The following is a 20,894-nucleotide window of genomic DNA, read 5'->3' on the forward strand; positions in this document are numbered from 1 at the left end:
CCGCGTCCCACTCCCGATTGGTGCTTTCCCTCTTTCCCCCCCTCGCCGCCTCACGCGCCGCTGCCCTCGAGCTCGATGATTGGCTGCCGCGTCTCGCCAATGAGAGAGAGGCTCCGGGCGGCGACTCCGGGCCAATCCGGGTGGAGGATATTGACACGTCGGGGCGGTTGCTAGGCGACGGGCTGCGGGGAAAGGGCCTTCCGGCGGCGGCGGCGGCGGCCATGGCGGTGCGGAGGGCGGAGGGCAGGAGCGCGGCGCTCGCCCGGGCTCAGGCCCAGCTGACGGGGAGGCGCCTCACTGGGAGGGTAAAGGGTTTGTTTTTTAAAAATGAAGGTGCCGGCGCGCTGACGTCACACGGCGCTGCTGCTGTGACGTCAGAGGGGGAAACAGCAGCGTGACGTCACGCGCGCCACCCCAAGGGGTTTCCGAGGGTGGAGGGTGTCCCTGAGCATGTGAAGAGTGCTTATCCTGTTAAGCGTCGCTACTCTGCGCCCCGCACGGAGAGCAGCAATAATAACAAGTATAATAGTATATAATAATAATAATAATAATAATAATAGCAACAATAATATATGATATACAACAACTGTTATTATTTGTAGCCCGCCCATGTGACTGGGTTTCCCTACCCACTCTTGGGCGGCTTTCAACTTTTATAAAAAACATAAACATTTTAAATCATATACCTCGTTTTTTGGCAAATGCAGCTTTTAGGGATTTGCAGGAGACTGTCCTCTCGCATGGAGCCTGGAGGAGATGCGCTGCTTTGGCTTTGAAAGCAGGGCTGCAGTTAAAGCACGGGATTGTACATGCAATTGTTTCAGAAACTCTATATGAGTAATTCTTTTGCACATGTTTTTTATTGCAAGTCACTTCAGGAAGCCTCAGAGAAAGGAGCTGAAATTAGTAGTGATGATAAAGACGCACCCAGGTAGGGTTGCCACCTTTGTTCTGGCAAAATACAGGACAGGGTGGGGTGGGGCGATTTTTATTTTTATTTCCATGTGGTGTTGAAGCCAAAGCAATCCATTCCAATCTCTCGCAGCCCCTCTGGAATTTGTAACACATGTAAATATACACACATGAATTTGTAAATCTATCTGCGCTTGGCTGCCTAGAGCTTAAATACATGACATTTCATACAACCATTAAAACACATACATTTAGAGAGGCTCCCTAACTTGGCAGAGAGAGAGAGAGAAGACCTGAAATACAGGACCAACTATATCAAAACAGGATGAAATATGGGACAATACAGGACAGGTGGCAACCCTACCCAGGTGAACCCTCTTACTCACTTTTTATTTATTGCATTTATAACCCAGCCTAAAGAGGAAAAAAGAGCTTGATTAGGCTGAGAGCCGGCGTCTGGCCCCAAAGGTCACCCATTGAGTATCATGGCCAAGTGGGAATTTGAAATCCTCTTCTCCCAGGTCCTAGTTTGACACTAACCACTATGCCACCCTGGCTCTCCTGTCGTCTCCCCAACCGTCTTCCTAATATGACACCTCTTAACCCTCTGTCCTTCTCCCTGCAGGAGGAGCTGGATGGGGCTCCCAGGAACAGATTGGCAGCCTTGGAGCCCAGCAGAAGCCCTGGCCTGTCTGCCATCCACATGGCCAGTGACCTGAGCGACCTCTCCGACCTGGGAAGGAGGGGGCTGGAGGGGGCCAGCTTGGCAGAGACCCCGACACCGCCGCAGACTGGACCCCGCCGCCGGTTTGTCAAGCAGAAACCGCAGGAGGTGGCCCGAGACACCCAGCAGGCAAGGCCCAGTCCTGCCACAAGGACGGGGTTTGCCGCTGCCTCCAGAGGGGAGAGGTCAAGTGCCGTCCTCAGGAAGCTGGCGCAGATCGAGAGCAAGATCCGCAGCCGGAAGGCCGGGCGGGACGTCGGCCAAGTGCCCACGACGGACGAGGATATTTCCCTGAGCGACTTCAGCCGCAGCCCTGAGCCGAGGGCAGGAGGGCGAGGGAGCCTGGGAAAAGCCACGGGGCTGAAGGAGACCGCGGCCCCCGTCCGAGGCAGCAGTGAGGGTGGCACAGAGGGGCGCAGGCAGGCCCCTCCCAAGGCATCGGGGGAGCAGGAGGACCTGCTGGGCAGGAAGGTAATTCGGGGGCCATTGCTGGGGAAAAGAAGGTCCTGTTATACTGACAGTGACAGTCCTGGCTGAGCCCACAGCGTGTTGGGTTTTGAACCCCAACATTTACCCAACAGCGCTTCTGTCTGAAAAAGTGTTTGTGGAAAAGGCAGGGTGGGGGGTGCTCAGCGACTTTCCGCTTGGCCCGCCAGGCAGTGGCCCCTCAGCTGTTGGCTTCTCCAGATCCTAACTCAGATGAGAAGAGCAGATCCTGATCCTGCTCAGATTGGGGCTGACGGCAAGAAGACCAGAGGCCAACTTGGCCTCTACAAAGGACAGCATCTGTGGCTGGTTCCATTCATCTGCAGGAGGAGGAGGTGGTGGTGGTCGTGGTCGTTTGGGGATGCTCAGAGCTGCGATGACCTAACCCTTTCCCTCCCCTTTGCTTTCTTAAGAAATGGATCCGGTCCCCGCCAACCCCACCTTCTTCCCGCCCGAGGTCTCCTTTGCCCGGGAAAACTTTCCTGAAGAGGCCCACGCCCAGGAGTCCTTCCCCACCCGGCAAGCACCCCCCGGCACGGCTGAGCAGGGGAGCACTTCGTTCCTCGACCCCTGCAGGCTCCTCTTCCCCCGACGCGAGCTCCGTGCCCCCGAGGGAGGCGTCTCTCTCTGAGCGAAGCGTGGTGCGGTCCCTCGACGAGCTCTTCTTAGCGGCGGGTGGCGGGCCCAGCGACGACGACTCCAGCAGCAGCGGTGAGTCACCTCTGTGGGGGCCTCTGCGAGAGATGCGCCAGCAGAGGAATGCGTGTCTCTGGCAAAGGGGAGAGCCAAGTTGAAAGGGAGCAGGAAGCAAGTGAAGGGAGCTCTGTGGGCAGAAGCCACTTGTGAGGGGCTGGTCGAGGGTGAGAATGAGGTGACCCAGGTCCTTGCCCTGGCCTGGGCACTCCTTGGCTGGCAAACGAACCTTCAGCTGGGCTGTGGAGGCTGCAGAGGTAAGAAGAGCAGCCTCTGAGGTCATACGCTTCCTGTGGGGAATTGCAGGGAAAAGGGGAGCAACCCCTGGACCCTGGGAGGTGGAGAGAGACTCTCTCCCTGCCGCTGAGTGTCCGTCTCGTTCCTTGCTGCAGATTTCAGAGTGAACGTGTTGAGCCTGGACGACTTGGCCCCTGCTGCAGCCAGCCAGACTGAAGCGTCAGGAGACGTAAGTTGAGGGAAGCTTTCAATGTCTGATTTTTTATTGTGCTTTTAATTCTGTTGGGAGCCGCCCAGGGTGGCTGGGGAGGCTCAGCCAGATGGTCGGAGTATGTCATATATTATTATTAATATTGCTGTTATTTTGCCCCGTCCTCAGCAGGAGCCAACCGTTTGCCACGTTTGTTCATTTCTGGTGGTGTGAGCATTGCGAGGAAACCACAACCAAGAGCCTTAATAACCATTATTATTATTATTATTATTATTATTATTATTATTATTATTATTATTATTATTATTATTATTTCCAGGTTTTTTTCTCCTCTGCCAGCTTCTGGCCAAAAGAGGTCCACCGCGAGGGGGCTCAAAAAATCAACATCCAAATTACGAAAGAAAAAATGCAACTTAGAAAAATGTAAAGACAACGTAACCTTTCAGAAAAGACTAAAAGAGCCAAATGTGCCCATTTTCCTCCTATGCAAATAGAGGCGCCCCCCCCCGCCCCCCAAAAAACTTGCCTGGGGGAGCAGAAGTCAGCCCTGATGGAACTGAGCTCCTCTTCCTTTTCAGGGAAAACTCATTTGTTGGAGCTTCAAGAGACTAGCTTGGAGCTGAGCGTGGAGCAGAGGGGTGGGTTGTGACTCGAGTTGCTAGCATGGAGTTTGCCATTCCAAGGTTGGCGGTTTGGGGGGAGGGCTGTTCTTCAGAGACCCTCGTCACCTCCGTGTCTCACATTATACTCACAGAAAGACATCCTTTCTAGGCACCTGTGATGCCTACGGAGTCAGAGGAGGATCTGGGAGCCTTTCCCGTTGCTGCCGTCAGCCAAAGCCCCTTCAAAGCCCAGAGCCCCCCCAGGAGAGAAGCTGCTTCCCTGGAGGAGGAGGAGGAGGAGACGGAGGAAGATGATGATCCAGGAGACACTGAGATTTCCGAGCGGCTAAACAGCACTTCTGCTGGGAGCTCCCATCCCGAGGAGGAAGACGAGGAGGAAGAAGAGGAGAATCCCGCCAGCGCAGAGTATTCGGAGGACTTTGAGTCCTCGGCAGCATCCGGGGAGCAACCCTCCTCCAGGGACCCCTCAGGTGCCGGGGCACCTTCTGAGCAGCCTGCCTCGTCCTCTCTCACCTGCCCTACAGGGGGCGCCAGGACCGCCTGCCTGCCAGCGAGGATCCTCGTGAAGGATGCTGCCGTGCAGACAGGCCGCTCCTCTCTGGCCTATTGCTGGCTGCAAGGTAAGCCGCTCCCGGCTGAGGCTGGGCGAGATCCGTGCAAAGCTCTGACGTCCTTCTAGGCCTGACCCAGGTGCCTCAGGTGCGCCTGCCGGTCTCCCAAGAGCGCCTCCTCCTTCCCCTCCTCCAGGTGACGCTCCTGCAGCTCTTGGAGAAGCCGGGAGCCTTCTGGAGACCCCGCCCATCGCCAGCCACGTTGTGAGCTTGGAGACGCTGGAAGGTACCTCTCTCCTCCCTCGATCCTTGAACCAAGCGCCAGCTGAACCCAGCCTTTGCCTGCACCTCAGCTGCGTGGCATACAGAAGGGCGCAAGAACGGGCGGCAGAGACCTCTGGCTCTGAAACCCCAGGCAGCCATTGCTGCCGGTCAACGGCGTTGCCCCCTTGAGAGAAAGTGCTGGGGGTCCAGAAGAGAGGTCTCTTCCCTATGGGGCCTGAGCAGACTGCCCTAGAGCTGAGTCTGGGGACCCATGGGTGCTGCCATGCCTCTTTTCCTCCCCACACCCACCTCCCGTTCTCCCTCCTGCAGCGCTGACCACCTACAGCCCGGCCGTCTTTGCCCTGAACGAGCTGCTGAAGCAGAACGTGCTGCTCATCCGGCAGTTTGCAGACGCCGCCCGCCAGCTCCACGCCTCCTGGGTGGCGTCCCTGGAGGAGCAGAGGGGCTTCCACTACCACACCCTGGAAGAAGCCAAGGAGGTAACTCTCGCTCGCTCACAGGCCCTCCTTAGGGCAGCTGCGGCCAGCCAGGCACCCGGCAGGCGTTTGGGACCGCAGGGGCCGTGCTGGCTGGGGGAGGGTGGGGGATGCAGTCCAGAACGTACCTACGGGACCGCCTCTCCTGGTATTCCCCGCGGAGGACCTTAAGGTCCACAAATGACAACACTTTGGAGGTCCCAGGTCGCAAGGTGGTTAGATTGGTCTCAACTAGGGCCAGGGCCTTTTCAGTTCTGGCCCCGGCTTGGTGGGACGCTCTGTCCCAAGAGACCAGGGCCCTGCGGGACTTGACATCTTTCCGCAGGGCCTGCAAGACGGAGCTGTTCCACCTGGCCTTTGGTTTGGACTCGGTCTGACCCTTATGTTTCCCTCCCCTTATGGTCTTGACTTTTAAAATGAGGCTGCACTTTAAATTGCATTTTAACCTGTGCTTTAAATCCCTGTGGGTCTCAACCTGCTCTGTCCCTATGCAGTACATCCAGCGCCACAAGCCCCCGCCTCTGACAGTGGAGCAAGCATTGCGAGAACTGGAGCACCGAGGGCAGTCTGCCTTTTGAAAAGCGCGCACGACGAGCGTCAGAACTGGCCCTCCGGAACGAGAAAGAAACCGCTCGGGTCCCAAAAACCGGCCAGCACTTTTACCGGAATGAAGAGCTGGGCTCTTTCGGAACGAGAAAAGCAGAGGCCCTACAAATCACGGGGGGGGGGGGGGAGGCCATTGCCCCACTGACTCCTGCACAGCCCCCAGGATCAAACGGCACCAACCCAGAGCATTGAAGAGAAACCTCAGCGGAGATCAAATTGGGGAGGACACTCTGCTGTGTTTTGAGCATGCAAAATTCAGTTGTGTACATGGATGAATGCGGAGAGGGGCCTCCCCACCCAAATAAATCGCACAAACTGTATAGAGGGAGGGGAAAAAGCTTTCTTTATTGGAAAGCAACAGTAAGAACGAGGCGGGTAGCTGACTCGGAGCAACCCGAGAGGCGGCCGAGAAGTTTCACAGGTACAGAAGTCGATCTTCAACAGTCGCTGCATCATGTTGGGCGCTGGCGGTTGCGAAAGGGGTCTACTGTACAGGGAGGGGGCTGTGTCCCCCCTCAGGGCGCTGGTGGTCTCTGGGTACCCCCCTCTTGGGGCGTTTGGGCAGGAAAGGAGGGCGGCTTCATGTTTCGAAGCAGGTGGGTTGGGCAAGGGGCGTGAGGGTGACACCATGGAAGAATCGGCCTCCCCGGCTCCTTCTCAGTCTTGCCCGAAAGGTGTGTACAAAAATAGAAAAGGCCCAAATAATTTCTCTTCTCGCAATGCCTGGAAAGAACACCCTTGGGAGCAGCTTAGCCCTCTGCACCCTGATGGGCAGAAGGGGGGTGTCGTCTGGGGCAGGGGGGTGGTGGTCAAGAGGTACAGTAGAGAGCCTCAATTCGCGTGGCCAGGCCAGGGCTCGGATGCTGATGGGCGACCGGCTGGGCTCCCTCGACTCTGAGCAGCGTTAAGCTTTGGGAGGAAAGAAGAAGGGTCAGGCAGGATGCAGGGGGGCAGAAGCCCACGATCCTGGGCTAGCGGGGGGGGGGGGTTCCCATGCCACACTTAATGAAATGACAGAGGAAGCAGGCCCTTCCTGCAGCCAGCAGGGAGGCGGGTACCCTTAGGTGCCCCCATGAAGACGCCCACTTGAACGAGAGGTTGCCCCAGTTCCTGCCCTCCTTCGCACTGGCCTGGCAACCTCAAGAGACCCTTCCCCCTTTCTAGCTTCCCCCATGCCAAAGGGAAGGGTTTGGCTAAAGCCCTGGTGCCCAGCAGCCTGCCGGCTCCCCACACGTTTGCCCCAAGGCTCATGGAAGCCCTTCTGCCTTAGCGTCTCGGGGAGACGGGGTCTCTCCGTCCTTGCCAGGCGGTTGCTGGCAGCTCACTGGCAAGGGTGCAGTAATGCCACCGTACAGATTGAAAGAGAACCAGAAATGGAAGGAGGGGCTTCCTCCTGCCCGCAGCCAGGGGTCAGACCCTGCGGCTTGCCCACTTACTTTCGTCCCTGGCCTTCATGCGGGCAATGAAGGAGTAGCTCTTGTTCCTCCGGTAGTTCTCGTAGGGGTCGTCCAGGGCCACCCCCACGCCCTTGTACTGGTCCCACTTGTCTCGGATGTCGCCACCTTTAATGGGGTCCTGGATCCCCTGCTCCTTGGCCCCCAGACCCCCGGAGCCGCTCCACCCTGGGGAAAGGGAAAAGCAGGCAGCTGACAGGAGGAGGAGGAGGCAGAGAGGGGGCGGCTAGGCACCTCTCTCCGGAAACCTCTGACCCAATGGCGGAGGAGCCCAGCAGCAGCAGCAGAATCGGACCCAAAGGGTTCTGGCCCGGCGGGGGCCAACCAGGGGCCCCCAAACCTGAAAGCTGGACCCAGGCACCACAGCAGCGACTGGCCCCAGCGGTGGCTGGCAGGTTGCAGCTCTCTGCCCAGCCGTCAAACGCTCTACGTTGGCAGGCAGACCCACAGAATTGTAGAGTCGGGCATCCAGTCCAATCCCTGGCAGTGCAGGAATGTTAAACTCAACGTGAGGTTTGATCCCAGAATCCTGAGATTGAGGCCCGTGCTCTACCAACTGAGCTACCCCAGAGAGAGAAGGCGATTCCTCTGGAAGGCTTTTAATTCCACATTACTAGGACCTTTCTATCTCCACCCCTTTCCTCCCAGGGGTGGCCTACACAGTTCTCCCTTTCCCCATATGACCCTCAAAACGAGCCTGCAGGGTAGGCATTCGGGCAGGGAGTCAATGACCAGCCTTGGAGCCGCCTAATTCCTGGCCGAGTGGGAATCTGAACCCAAGTCCTCCTAGCTGGGCACCCTCTAACCACCAGAGGAGTGGAACAGGCCCCCTAGACGGACCCCACCCCTGACGGACAGAGCCATCGGGCACCAGGCTGCCTTACCCATCTTCACCAGCATCTGGTGCCCCTTGTTCTCCTCTCCGAGTCTCGATTCAGGGATGGGGGGCCCCGAACTGGATCCCAATCCGGCCGAGGAGCTACAGACGGGGCGGGAGAAACCGAGGAAAAGTGAGGGTTATCATGTCGATCCCTCGACCCCCAACCCCAACCCTGCCCCTCCCAAGCCCCTTCGCCGAGTCAAATCTTACGGAGGTGTCTGGCTGCGGGATCGGGACCGGTGCCGCCTTCCGGGGGAGTAGGATTTCGACCGGGACCTGGACCGAGAGCGGCTCTGAGAGGACCGAGAGCCGCTTCTGCTCCTGGGAAGACAGGCGGGGGAAGAAGAAAAGTCAGCCCCTCTCTCTCGGGAAGAGACCGCCCTAAAATTGTCTATCGAAAACTTCACTCTTGTGTTTTATCACGACAACAGCTACTCACTTTGGGTTTTAGTAAAGTGAACCATCTAACTTGTCAGTGCCTAAATGATATTGAGCGTCAGAACAGCGTGGCCTCAATAAGGAACTTTTGCCCATGGTATGAATATTTTCCACCTTCCCATTTTGACTCTCTGGCGTCTTCTCTGCATAACCGAGCAATTCTAAAATATAGACATGCTTTTACTCTTGCAAGATTGAATGTCTTGCCCTCGGCTGGACTTGAGGGACGATGCCCACAGATGCCACACGGAACACGTCCCTGTGGAGATGGCAGTCCTGAATCGGTGGCACACGCCCTTCTGGCTTGCGCTCTTGATAAAGACTTGAGGAATGAGATTATCACCCCTCTTTTATCATCCATCCCGGGTCGCCCAGCCACTGCCCCAGTGTCCTTTCTCTTGGCAGATCAAGATGAGCTGGTGACAGCAAAGGTGGCAAGGTTTTTAGCTGGGGCAATCAGAATAAGACCCACCACTTGACCATTGATTCAAAGCTCTAAAATGTATTTTATATAATTGACTTTTTATTTCTATTCTTTGTATATCGTATTGATGTTTTATTGCTATGGCCGACAGCTGGCGCAAATATTCATTCATTCTCGGCTGCTGTGGCATCTTGTGGAAGTGAGTTCCGCCGGCTAGCCGCACGTCGTGAAAAACGACCAGTTCCTTCCCCAAAAAGCTTCAAGTGGGCTGAAGAAGAAGCCAACCAGCCAGCCAGAAAGGCAACGTCCGCAGCCCCCCCCCCCCCAGTCTTGCCAACCTGCCCACACCAGCGAGCGAGAGACCCAGGCCCCCCTGTCCTGCCCTTCCTCCTCACCTGGACTGGGAGCGGGAGTAGGACCGCGACCGGGAGCAGGATCGTGACCGCGACCGGGAGTAGGAGCCGGAGGACTTGGACGACCTCGAGTTGGAGCGCGAAGAGGAGCGGCCACGGCTCTTGGACCGGCTGCTGCGCGATGGCGAGGGGCCGCTGGGCAGGGAGAAAAGGTGTGGGGAGGGGCGTCTTGAGTGGCGCTGTGCCATCGCCCTGGACTCCTGCAGCCAAAGCGCCCGGGAACCTCGGCTGGCCCTGCGGCCGCCGGACATCAGCCGAGCCAGGAGACCCCCTCCAGCCCAGAGAGCAGGATTCCCTTCCCTCCAGGTGAGGGCCGTGCTCGGTTTGGATACAGGGAGGGGGTCCCGCTGCACCTCCCCACTCCCTGCTGGTGGCACTCTGCACGCTCCCCGGAGCCCTGTGCTCACCTGTTCCTCTTCTCCTGCCCCTTGCGCCGCCGGGCCCTCATCTTCGCCCGGAAGAACTCGTACAGACCGTTCTGCTCCCAACCCTCGCTGTAGGAAAAGGGGGGGATTAAAAAATATATCATTAGGTTTTTCACGTGATGCGTTACTTATTATTTATTGAATTTATATATGGCCCTATACTTGGAGGGTCTCTGGGCGGTTGGCAGAATAAAATCAAGATATTAAAACCACAAAAGACATAATAAAAAATAACAACCCATCACCATCGTCGTAGGTTGCTATTCTTATTTTTCTCATCCTATATCACTCGATGTTATGTCTCCATTCCCGAAACTGCCCATTTATACACAAAGTATAAAATGAAAAACTGAAAATAACGTATTATCGTTCTTCTGTTGCTCAAGACATAAATCCATCTTCTATTGAACAAGAATAAAAACAAAATAATAGTAATTTCTTATTTACACCCCGCCCATCCAGCTGAGTTTCCCCAGGCACTCTGGGCAGTTCCCAACAGAATACTAAAAACACGATAAAAAAATCAAACATTAAAAACTCCCCTAAACAGGACTGCCTTCGGATGTCTTCCAAAAGTCAGAAAATCATGTTTCGCGGCTCTTAATTCTAGCAGTTAATTTTGCCATTTCGGCACAATCCATTAGTTTGTTAATCCGTGTTTCTTTTGTGGCGATTGCTGCTTCCTTCCACTCCTGCTCATATATAAAAATCCTTGCTGTTGCACGCATGAACAATTTTATCATCATTTTCGCTATCTCCGGCCCAACTCAACCAAAAAAACAAGCCAGCCAAAGGAGCCCTTTCTGGGCCTCGCCTCTCACCTGTTTCTTGGCCGGTCGTGCGAAGGGGGGCTATAGAAAGCTTCCACGGCTGCCAGGAGCCTCTCGCTGGGGGGCATGGGGGGCGGCAGGCGGATATCCTTGGGGTCCAGAGGCTTGTAGTCATGATCCTCCAGCTAGGAGAGGAGGGGAAAGGAGCCGTCATGGCACACAGTCCGGCTGGAAAATAATTCCCTGCACCCCTGGGACCACGAAGGAGAGGCCACGGGGGTCGGGAGAGGCCTCCTCCTGCCCTTCTGGAGTTGTGGGGGGGGGCAGCTCCCCGCTCAGGCCACTTACTTTGACCAGGGGGGCCATCAGTCCGGCGGGGAGGTCGAAGTAGGGGACGTTGGGCACGAGGCTGGGGTCATCGTGGTTGACGTGGGGAGGCCCCTGCCGGCGCATGTGGGGCGGCTGCCCGTTGAACCCGTGGGGCGGGGGCCCGAAGTCAGGGTGCTGGGGGCCCCCCCAGGGAGGGTGCTCACTGATCCCCGGGTGCGGCATGCGGTGGCCCGGGTGGTGGTGCGGGGGCCCAATCTCTGCAAAGGAAGGAAGGAGAAGTCTCAGAACGGCCCGAGTAGCTGCAGGATCTGAGCACGGGGCAATGCGTTGGAGCGGCCTCCTTGGGGTGTAAGCCTGGGCAGTGTCTCTGGGGGTCCTGGACTGCCCAGATGACAAGGCACCCCCCCCCCCGCCGGTCCACTGTCCCTCAGACCTTGTGGGGGGCCGGACTATATTTTGGAGGAAAAAAATGAACGAATTCCTATGCCCCACAAATAACCCAGAGATGCATTTTCAATAAAAGGACACATTCTACTCATGTAAAAACACGCTGATTCCCAGACCAGCCGCAGGCCGGATTGAGAAGGCGAATGGGCCAGATCCAGCCCGCCTTAGTTTGCCTGCCCATGCCTTAGCCCAGGTTTCCTCAACCTCGGCCCTCCAGATGTTTTTGGCCTACAACTCCCATGATCCCTAGCTAGCAGGACCAGTGGTCAGGGATGATGGGAACTGTAGTCTCAAAACATCTGGAGGGCCAAGGTTGAGGAAGCCTGGCTTAGCCTTTTCTCCTCCCGAAGATATCCCATAAGGCAGCGGAGGTTTCGGATCAGAGGGCCCCACGGGAATTAACCTCCCCTGAGCAAAACTTCTTTCAACTGGGCAAGGACCAGGGCTGCGTGACGTATCAGTATTATCGTTCAAAACTGCTTTGAGGTTCATACCGTGTGACATGTCGTTTCGCAATTTTTGGCCTGGAAATACATCGCGAATCATGTCGTCTGTAGCTCCCATCCTCATTTCAAACACTGCAATATACTGGTATACAGTGGTACAGCGGTTTCTGAAAGTCTCCGTTGACAAAAGTTTCAGAACTTGAACGCCGTAAACCCGGAAGCAAACGCTTTGGTTTTAGAATGCTTTTCAGAAGTCAAATGTGCCAAAGCGCAGCTTCCGAACAGAGTTTTCCCAGAAGTAAACGCTTCTGTTTTCGAACATTTCGGAACTGGAATGGTCTTCCGGAACGGATTACGTTCGAAAACCAAGGTACCACTGTATCGTGATGCTTAGCGGCTGATATATCATCAACGCGAAAACCAGATTATCGCCCAGGCCTAGCGAATGACCCCCTTGCTCCCGGGACCCCCCGCCTTAGCCCCTCCCGGCCAGCCTTCTGCCCCCCCACTCACCCTGAGGGAAGTCGCCTTGGGGGTAGTCGAATCGGTGCGGGTAGGGGGGCCGCTCGAAGGGGTGGCGCGGCGGGAAGTCGTCCTGCATGAATCGCGGGGGGAAGCGGTTGAAGTTGTGCGGGTGGGGCGGCTGGTTGAACTGGGGGTGCTGCTGGTGGGGCGGGAAGGGCCCCCGGAAGTGGGGGGGCCTCTGCATGCGGAAGGGCGGCTCCCTCTGGCCCCCTCCCCAGGGCGGCTGCTCGTGCTGGTTGTTCCAGGGCGCCTCAAACTGGCTGTTCCAGGCGGGTTCCGGCTGGCTGTTCCAAGGGGCATCGCGCTGGTTGCTCCAGCCGGGCTCTCGCTGCTCGCTCCACATCCCCTCGTGGTTGCTGTTCCAGGGGGGGCAGTGCGGGGGGCCCTGGTGGTGGGGGAAGGGGGGCTGCTCAGGAGGCTGCAGGAGACAAAAGGCCTTGGTTAGCGGGCAGGCGGAATAAGACCCTCCCTGCCCACAGACTGTCTGGCCAGAGTGGTGCATGCTCTGGTTATCTCCTGCTTGGACTACTGCCATGCGCTGTCCGTGGGGCTGCCTTTGAAGGTGACCCGGAAACTGCAACTAATTCAGAACGCGGCAGCTAGACTGGGGACTGGGAGTGGAGACCATGTAACACCGGTCCTGAAAAACCTACATTGGCTCCCAGGACGTTTCTGTGCACAATTCAAAGGGTTGGTGCTGACCTTGAAAGCCCTAAATGGCCTCAAAGGTCCAGTGTCCCTGAAGGAGCGTCTCCACCCCCATCGTCCACCCCAGACACTGAGGTCCAGCTGCGAGGGTCTTCTGGCGGTTCCCTCCCTGCGAGAAGCGAGGTTACAGGGAACCAGGCAGAGGCCCTTCTCGGTGGTGGCGCCCGCCCTGTGGAACGCCCTCCCATCAGATGCCAAGGAAATCAACAGCTACCTGACTTTTAGAAGACATCTGAAGGCAGCCCTGTTTAGGGAAGTTTTCAATGTTTGATGTTTTATCCAGTTTTTTATATTCTATTGGGAGCCACCCAGAGTGGCTGGGGAAACCCAGATGGGCACGATACAAATAATAAAATTATTACCATTATTACCAAGGCCCCACCCAAGCCCTCCCCTCCCGCTGCCCGCCCATAATACCTGCTGCTGCGCCCAGGGGGTGACCGGGTGTGGCTGCTCGAACCAGGGCGGCTTGTTGGGGGGGATGTGGTCGTGGGGGCCGGGCCCCCGGGGTCCAGGCGTGGCCGGGTCAGCGGCCCCGGCCCCCGTGGCCTCGTACTCGGCGGAGTCCGGCAGCGGCAGCTGCGGCTTCCCTTCGTCTGAAACAAAGGCGGACGTGAGAGCCAAGCTCCTGGGGGGGTGTTGTGGCTCAGAAAGAGGAGAGGGTACACCCCCACCACGAAGGGGGACCCCAACATTACCTGTGGGGGTGATGGGGGCGGCCGGCGGAGGGGGGGCGGGAGTGGCCTTCACTTCGCTTTCCGGAGGTGGGATCTGCAGTTGCGGCTGCTGCTGTTGCTGCTGTTGTTGCTGCTGCTGCTGTTGGCTGAGGCTGCTGACAAACTCCTCGTGCTGAGTTTTGAGGGTCTGGATCTGTTGCTGGAAGGCCACTTGAACCGGCTGGACCACGCTGCCAAACTCCATGATCAGGGTGGCCTGCCGGGACCACGCGGAAGGGGGTGGCATTTGCAGAGAGAGAAGGGGGAGGGGGGAGAGGACAGAGAATAATAAAAAATAATACATTTTTATTTATACCCCGCCCTTCCCGGTTCAGAAAACCGGCCTCAGGGCGGCCAGCAACAAATTTAAAATACTTAACTGATGCAACAAAAAACAGCATAAAATACAGTATGAAATGTGATTAACAATAAATTCAAAAATCAATTTTGGGGGGGGATCCATCCAATAAACGTTAGATGATCACCAGGGCTAGCTGGCTAAATTAGTCCCATTTGGGCCAGCGAGGAGACCAGGGGAGAATTAGCTGTGGGATCCCAGAGCGGGTAATCTTCATAAAAAGGGGAAGGGGAGGGAAGGAAGGGGAATAAAAAGATCAGGCTAAGTTCAAATTGAAAGCCAAGCAGATCCGGTTCGTATCTAGAGGTACCACTGTATCTGACTTTCAGAAGACGGCTGAAGGCAGCCCTGTTTAGGGAAACTTTCAATATTCAGTGAATTATTGTATTCTTTAAAAAAAAAATTGGAAGTTGCCCAGAGTGGCTGGGGAAACCCAGCCAGATGGGCGGGGTAGAATTATTCTTATTCTCCATAATCTCTTCCTGAAGAAGGGAGCCGTTTTGGGGGGAGGCCTGGCCGTTTGCTCTTGCCACCACCCCCTCGGCCTCCTCCTCCTGCTCCCCTCCTCACCTGGTACTGGCCCAGTCCGAGGGCCGGGCTCTGGAGCTGCTGGATAATGGCTTCGTCGAAGTAGCCGTTCTTCTCCCACAGCTGAAGGAGCTGTGGGAAACCAAGAGGGAGAGAGGGGCTGTTATTGGGCTCTGGGGCTCCAGGCAGGGCCCTGGGCACCCCCGAGGCCACGCCAGGGCGGCTCACCCGGGCAATTTTCTGCTGCTTGTCTTCCTCCACGGCCAGGAAGCTGGTGCAGTAGATGGGGACCACCACTTTCTGCAAGGCGGCCAGGAGGTCCCGCTGTTGCTTCCGCTGGCTGGAAAGGGAGAGAGAAGAGGGAGGAAGAAGGGGAGCTTCAAAAAGTTCGGCCTGAGGTTCAGTTAGTTGCCCTCTGGGGGTTTGGGATCCTGCCCTCTGGAGCAGCAGGAAACAGACAGGCTCCACCTTGCCAGCAGATATCTCTGCTTATCTCCCGCTTGGACTACTGCCATGCGCTCTCCGTGGGGTTGCCTTGGAAGGTGACCCGGAAACTACAACTAATCCAGAATGTGGCAGCCAGACTGGGGACTGGGAGTGGAGACCACATAACACTGGTCCTGAAAGACCTACATTGGCTCCCAGGACGTTTCTGCGCACAATTCAAAGTGTTGGTGCTGAGCTTGAAAGCCCTAAATGACCTAGGAGACCCAGAAGCGGCATGATCTCACCAGTGGTGGAGGACGTCGTTGATCAGGTAGATCAAGTGGAGGCGCAACTCGAAATGCGCCCCCTCGGCGGTGATGCGGTTGCGCAGGTGCCCGGCCATCAGCTCGCAGTGCTGCGGGGACTTGGCGTTGCTGAACATCCAGTTCTTCCCGGCCTGAGGATAACAAAAGGGAGCAGTCAGAGGCAGCCTAGGGGAGAAAGTCCCCCACAAAGTCAAGAAGGGAGGTTCCCGGGGCAGCAATTCCTCGGGGGAGAGGTTAGGTTTTTCATTTTATATTCCCTTATTTTATTTTCCCTTTAATTTTTGGGGGGACCCAACAGAGTGGGGCCCTAAGCTAGAGCTTGCTTAGCTGATACGTAAATCCGGCACTGGCATAGATAGATGAGAGAGAGAGAGAGAGATTGAGAGAGAGAGATGAGATAGATAGATAGATAGATAGATAGATAGATAGATAGATAGATAGATAATATTTTGGAAATGTACATTGAATTTTTTTCCCCTTTACATTTTTTGGGGCCCCCCAAGAGAGTGGGACCCTAAGCTAGAACTTGCTTAGCTGATACGTAAATCTGGCACTGGCATAGATAGATGTGTGTGTGTGGGGGGGAGAGAGAGAGAGAGAGAGAGAGAGAGAGAGAGAGAGAGATTAATTGATAGAGGAGAGACAGATAGATAAATACATGATAGATAGATAGATAGATGATAGATAGATAGATAGATAGATAGATAGATAGATAGATAGATAGATAGATAATATTTTGGAAATGTACATTCAGTTGTTTTTTTTTTCCCTTTACATTTTTTTGGGGCCCGCAAGAGAGTGGGGCCCTAAGCTAGAGCTTGCTTAGCTTATACGTAAATCTGGCGCTGGTCTTTAGGGAGAATCCACAGCCGGACCCAAGAGCGCACCCTCTGGGGCAGAGTGCTACGACATGTGGCCTTTGACGCCTTTTGGGGGCAGCCCCCCACGACACCAGAATGCAATCACACCCCCCCGAGCCCCGCCTACCGAGATGGCATCTTTGGTGCAGGTGTCGATGATGGGCTGGAGCAAGTTGTCAAACTCGTTCATGTCTAGCTGGGTTTCCTCCAAGACCTTCTGCATCTGCTGTTCCACAGCCAGCGCGATGGCGGAAGTGATTTGCTCCTGGGGGTGGGGGAGTGACGAGGGTCTTGAAGGCAGAGCTGGGTGGCGAGAAAGCCCACCCACCCACACCCACCTCCGAGCGAGGCCTAGGCACCTTGCTGCCCCTTGAGGGCTACCGCGTCCCTTAACGGACTGGGATGCAGTTGTAAATACTGACATTGGGACCCCTGGAGGGGATGGGGGGGGAAGTTGACTTTGAATTGGCTTTTATATAAGTTTATATTTTTAAAAAACAAACCAAATAGAAATTTAAAGAAAAAACACAAAAATGCAAGTGTGCAGAGTAAGATAAAACGCAAAAAAAAGAAGAAACGAGAAATAGTACTCATGTAGAAAACAAAACAGAAGAAGAACAATACGTAGATATATTGAGCCAATAGCCCTTGCTTGCTCGCATCTCCACCCGCCTGCCCTCACCTGTCTCAGAGCCAGGAGGTGCTGCTCCTGTTGCTGGAGGTTCCACAGGCTCTGCTGGATCAGCTCCTCCATGGAGGGGGTGCCCTGCGGAGTGGCGATGGGGGCAGCCGCCGTGGCCAGGGCGGGCTGGGGCAGCGGCTGGATCTGTGGGGCGGGCTCCAGATCTTGGCTCTGCTTGCACAACACTGAAAGGGAGGGGAGGGAGATAGGAGCCCGTCAAGGAGAGAGGCCAGCCACTCGAGTCAACAGTTCCAAACCCTGCGCCAACTCGGGGGTGTTGCGTGGGCTGCGGGTGCCCCTTCCAATAATAATCATAGTAATAATAATTTATTTATACCCTGCCCACTCGGGGCACTCCCAACAGAAATAATAATAATAATAATAATAATAATAATAATAATAATAATAATAATGCGATTAAAAAACCTCCCTAAACAGGGCTGCCTTCAGATGCCTTCTAAAAGTCAGGTAGTTGTTATTTCCTTGACATCTGATGGGAGGGGGCCACCACCGAGAAGGCCCTCTGCCTGGTTCCCTGGAACCTCGCTTCTCGCAGGGAGGGAACTGCCAGAAGGCCCTCGGGAGATGGACCCCGGTGTCCGGGCTGAACGATGGGGGTGGAGATGCTCCTTCAGGTCTACTGGGCCTTTGAGGCCATTTAGGGCTTTCAAGGTCAGTCCCAACCTTTTTTTTTTTTTTTTTTAAAAAAGGTGGCAAAACAATTCCACTGCTACGCGATGAGCCGGGTCGTGAGCCCCTGCAGCAAAACTCACATTTGCATCGGCAAAGGTTGGCCGATCCCAAGCCAAAAGGAGGGCCGGCCAGAATTTGCACGGGGGGGTTTCAAAGGGAAGGGAAGGAAATTATTTCCCCAAAAAAGAAAAGGTCGGAAGAGAACCAAGGATTCCCATGAAGCCCCTCTCTCCACCCCACCAAGGGCACACCCTTCAAAAACTGATACGCACCATACTGATATTTCGAAATGTTCTACAGAGTTGCGGCTACTAAAAAGTCTCCCGCTAGCGGCCGCACCACCACCCTGCACCCCCCCCCCAAACTCACGCTGCTGCTGTTCCAGAGCCAGCTTGTACTTGTAGTAGCCGTAGAAGTCGCCCCCAAAGAGGAAAGAGAATTTGGGGTTCTCTTTCTGCTTCTCCATGGTCATCTTCTCGAACTCAGGGCCGTTCCGCGCCACAAACTGAGCCAGCTTGTCGATGACATTGCGGAGCTCCTGGTCTGGGGTTCCAGGGGGTGGGAAGGAAATTGGGGGGGGGACCAGTCAAGAGTTGTGTCAAAGAAAAGGTCCTGACTTTCAGCTCTTTGCTGGGTCACAGGGAGCAAACTAGCACAAAAGCCTCCGGAGCCTCCCTGCAACACCCAAGTGTTATTGGTAGCCCCAGTGGTGCCTTGGTTTAGGAACAGCTTAGTTTATGAACAACTTGGGTTAAGAACGCTGCAAACCCGGAAGTAGGTGTTTTGGTTTGTGAGCTTTGCCTTGGAAGCAGAACATGCTTCGCTTCTTGTTCCATCTGTAAATTGAGTCCCCTGCTGCTATGGGAAAGCACGCCTTGGTTGAAGAATGGTTTTGGTTGAAGAACGGAATTCCAGAACGGATTAAGTTCGTAAACCAAGGCACCACTGTAGCTAGATGGATATGGGGCTATCAATAGATAGATAGATAGATATGGGGCTATCCTTAATATAGGTAGACAGACAGACAGACAGACAGACAGATAGATATAGGGCTATCAACAGATAGGCTGGTAGGTAGGTAGATATGGGGCTGGCCTTTGATTCTCAATCCCACAACCCCTCCCTCGGTGTGACCCCAATGCACCCGTAAGCCCCTGCCAAAGGCTAATTCCACTTGCCCCCCACCCATCCAAGCGCAAGATTTCGGTACTTTTTAAAAAAAAATGTATTGTACTGTTTTATTTTATTAATTTGATTCAATATATACTTCATTTCCCTTTTCCTCCCTCCGTCCCCCAGCCCCCCGCCCACGGTCAGCCTCCTACTGGGAGCCGGCATTTGATCTCATCCCCTTTGGGCCGTGATAAAGAGACTTAGTGGTTTTAATGGTAGGTGATGTTGCTGTGTTATATATTATATTATCTCTGTACATTGATTCATTTCTTGGGAGTTAAGAATAGTTCTAGGATAAATTGTGTTCGCTGAGCCCGTATTATATACAGTCTGCATATGATGTTTGTTTGTTAATGTGTGGCGTGTTATGCCTAATAAAGGATTTTGAATTGAATCTCATCCCCTTAATTGTTCTATTTTTATTAATTTGTCTCTCCTTCTCAGTTCCTTCTACAGAACTTTGAATTTAACGGATTTTATATAATTTTTTCCACCCCTCTCTGTTCCTGCGGGTCCCACCCACGATCTCTCTCCCCTACTCAGAGTAGACCTATTGACATGCAAGTTCGGGCGGGGGGGTTGTTATTTTTTGTGGGGGGTCTACTCCGAGTAGGGGGCGTGGCTTAAGGAGGGGACCCCCCTTTATTTCCCCTCTCCCCCCCTGGGGGGTCTCTCACAAGAAGAGGCGGGGGTGGTCGGGAAATGGGGGGGCTCCTCGTGCTCCTGCCCCAACCGGACTCCTGAGCATACGCAGAGTGCCGGAGAAGGAGACCCCCCACCCCTCACGTGACCCCCACCCACCCCCACCACGCGTGTGGGGGGGGGGACTCACCTTCGGGCGGCGGCGGCAGCGGCGGCGGCATCTCCATGGCGGCGACTCGAGGAGCGCCTCCGAATGGCTGGCTAGGCCCCGGGCGGCCGTCAAGCGCGGCGGCGGCTGCCGGAAAAGGGGGCGGCGCTCGCGACGGCCGCCGCCGCCAAGCGCGGTTGCCGGGGAGACCGGAGCCACGCCCACCCGCCGCGTTCCATTCCGAGGGAGGGCGGGAGGGAGGGGGAGCTGCGCGCGCAGCCCCATTCATAAGGAAGCGGCGCCTCATTCATAAGGCTGCGAGGGGAGGTTAGATAGGGGCAAGGGTGCCCGGCCGGATTTAGGAATAAGCTAACCAGCCCCCCAAAAAATTAAAGGGGGGGGGGGAACAACCTGGATGGACATTTCCAATCAATTTCTTTCTTTCTTTCTTTCTTTCTTTCTTTCTTTCTTTCTTTCTTTCTTTCTTTCTTTCTTTCCCTCTTTCTCCCTCCCTCCCTCCCTCCCTCCCTTTCTCTCTCTCTCCTTCCTTCCTTCCTTCCTTCCTTCCTTCCTTCCTTCCTTCCTTCCTTCCTTTCTCTTTCTTTCTTTCCCTCTTTCTCCCTCCCTTTCTCTCTCTCTCTCTCTCTTCTTCCTTCCTTCCTTCCTTTCTTTGCCAGTGTTGGATATAAGTATAAGCTAAACTAGCTCTACTGGGACGCGGGTGGCGCTGTGGGTTAAACCACACAGCCTAGGCGTTGCCGATCAGAAGGTCGGCGGTTCGAATCCCCGCAATGACAGGGTGAGCTCCCGTTGCTCAGTCCCTGCTCCTGCCAACCTGGCAGTTCGAAAGCACCTCAAAGTGCAAGTAGATAAATAGGTACCGCTCTGGCGGGAAGGTAAACGGCGTTTCTGTGTGCTGATCTGGTTCGCCAGAAGCGGCTTAGTCCTGATGGCCACATGACCTGGAAGCTGTACGCCGGCTCCCTCGGCCAATAAAGCGAGATGAGCGCCACAACCCCAGAGTCGTCCGCGACTGGACCTAATGGTCAGGGGTCCCTTTACCTTAAACTAGCTCTAGCTTAGGGCCCCTCTCTCTTGGAAGCCCCCCAAAAAATGAAAGGGAAAAAAACGCTGGATGTACATTGCCAAAAAATAATGATCTATATTTCTTTCTTTCTATCTATTTATGCCAGTGCCGGATTTACGCATAAGCTAAACTAGCTCTAGCTTAGGGCTCCACCAAAAAAATTAGAGGCCCCCCAAAAAATTAAAGGGAAA

The 20,894-nt window shown here is 55.2% G+C and overlaps 2 protein-coding genes across 4 annotated transcripts; one reads left to right on the plus strand and one right to left on the minus strand.

Annotated features, from left to right (window-relative positions):
• Positions 1-160: 160 nt before the first annotated feature.
• Positions 161-6,128, plus strand: LOC310697318 (uncharacterized protein C19orf44 homolog). The gene is made up of 8 exons (XM_083483850.1): positions 161-305; positions 1,538-2,107; positions 2,536-2,833; positions 3,208-3,281; positions 4,035-4,506; positions 4,634-4,723; positions 5,032-5,201; positions 5,693-6,128. The coding sequence occupies exons 1-8, from the start codon at positions 222-224 to the stop codon at positions 5,774-5,776; spliced, it is 1,842 nt and encodes a 613-aa protein (XP_083339976.1). The 5' UTR covers positions 161-221; the 3' UTR covers positions 5,777-6,128.
• CHERP (calcium homeostasis endoplasmic reticulum protein) lies at positions 6,125-19,796 on the minus strand. 3 transcript variants are annotated; one of them, XM_083483694.1, is made up of 18 exons: positions 19,659-19,796; positions 18,023-18,196; positions 16,961-17,145; positions 16,406-16,543; positions 15,398-15,549; positions 14,895-15,006; positions 14,709-14,798; positions 13,763-13,997; positions 13,482-13,660; positions 12,345-12,774; positions 10,957-11,195; positions 10,660-10,793; positions 9,821-9,907; positions 9,396-9,548; positions 8,349-8,459; positions 8,143-8,237; positions 7,241-7,426; positions 6,125-6,713 (listed from the first exon to the last, which is right to left on the minus strand). In XM_083483694.1, exons 1-18 carry the CDS (start codon positions 19,693-19,695, stop codon positions 6,709-6,711), a joined length of 2,742 nt encoding a protein of 913 aa, XP_083339820.1. In that variant the 5' UTR covers positions 19,696-19,796; the 3' UTR covers positions 6,125-6,708. The 3 variants fall into 3 exon arrangements, with proteins under 3 accessions (XP_083339820.1, XP_083339818.1, XP_083339819.1); XM_083483692.1 differs by having other exon boundaries at positions 13,482-13,997; positions 19,659-19,747; XM_083483693.1 differs by having other exon boundaries at positions 14,709-15,006; positions 19,659-19,747.
• Between the last annotated feature and the right edge of the window lie 1,098 nt (positions 19,797-20,894).

This window comes from Podarcis liolepis (genome assembly GCF_965112155.1).
Source record: "Podarcis liolepis genome assembly, chromosome: 18".
Lineage (NCBI taxonomy): Eukaryota > Metazoa > Chordata > Lepidosauria > Squamata > Lacertidae > Podarcis > Podarcis liolepis.

Coding starts and splice junctions, on each gene's coding strand:
- LOC310697318 (XM_083483850.1), top strand. CDS start 222: ATGGCGGTGCGGAGGGCGGAGGGCAGGAGCGCGGCGCTCGCCCGGGCT. Junction 3,282..4,034: donor AGACTGAAGCGTCAGGAGAC/GTAAGTTGAGGG, acceptor CATCCTTTCTAG/GCACCTGTGATGCCTACGGA. Junction 4,724..5,031: donor GAGCTTGGAGACGCTGGAAG/GTACCTCTCTCC, acceptor TCCCTCCTGCAG/CGCTGACCACCTACAGCCCG.
- CHERP (XM_083483692.1), bottom strand. CDS start 19,695: ATGGAGATGCCGCCGCCGCTGCCGCCGCCGCCCGAAG. Junction 15,550..16,405: donor GCACCAAAGATGCCATCTCG/GTAGGCGGGGCT, acceptor TGTTATCCTCAG/GCCGGGAAGAACTGGATGTT. Junction 9,908..10,659: donor CACGACCGGCCAAGAAACAG/GTGAGAGGCGAG, acceptor CTTTTCCTACAG/CGAGGGTTGGGAGCAGAACG.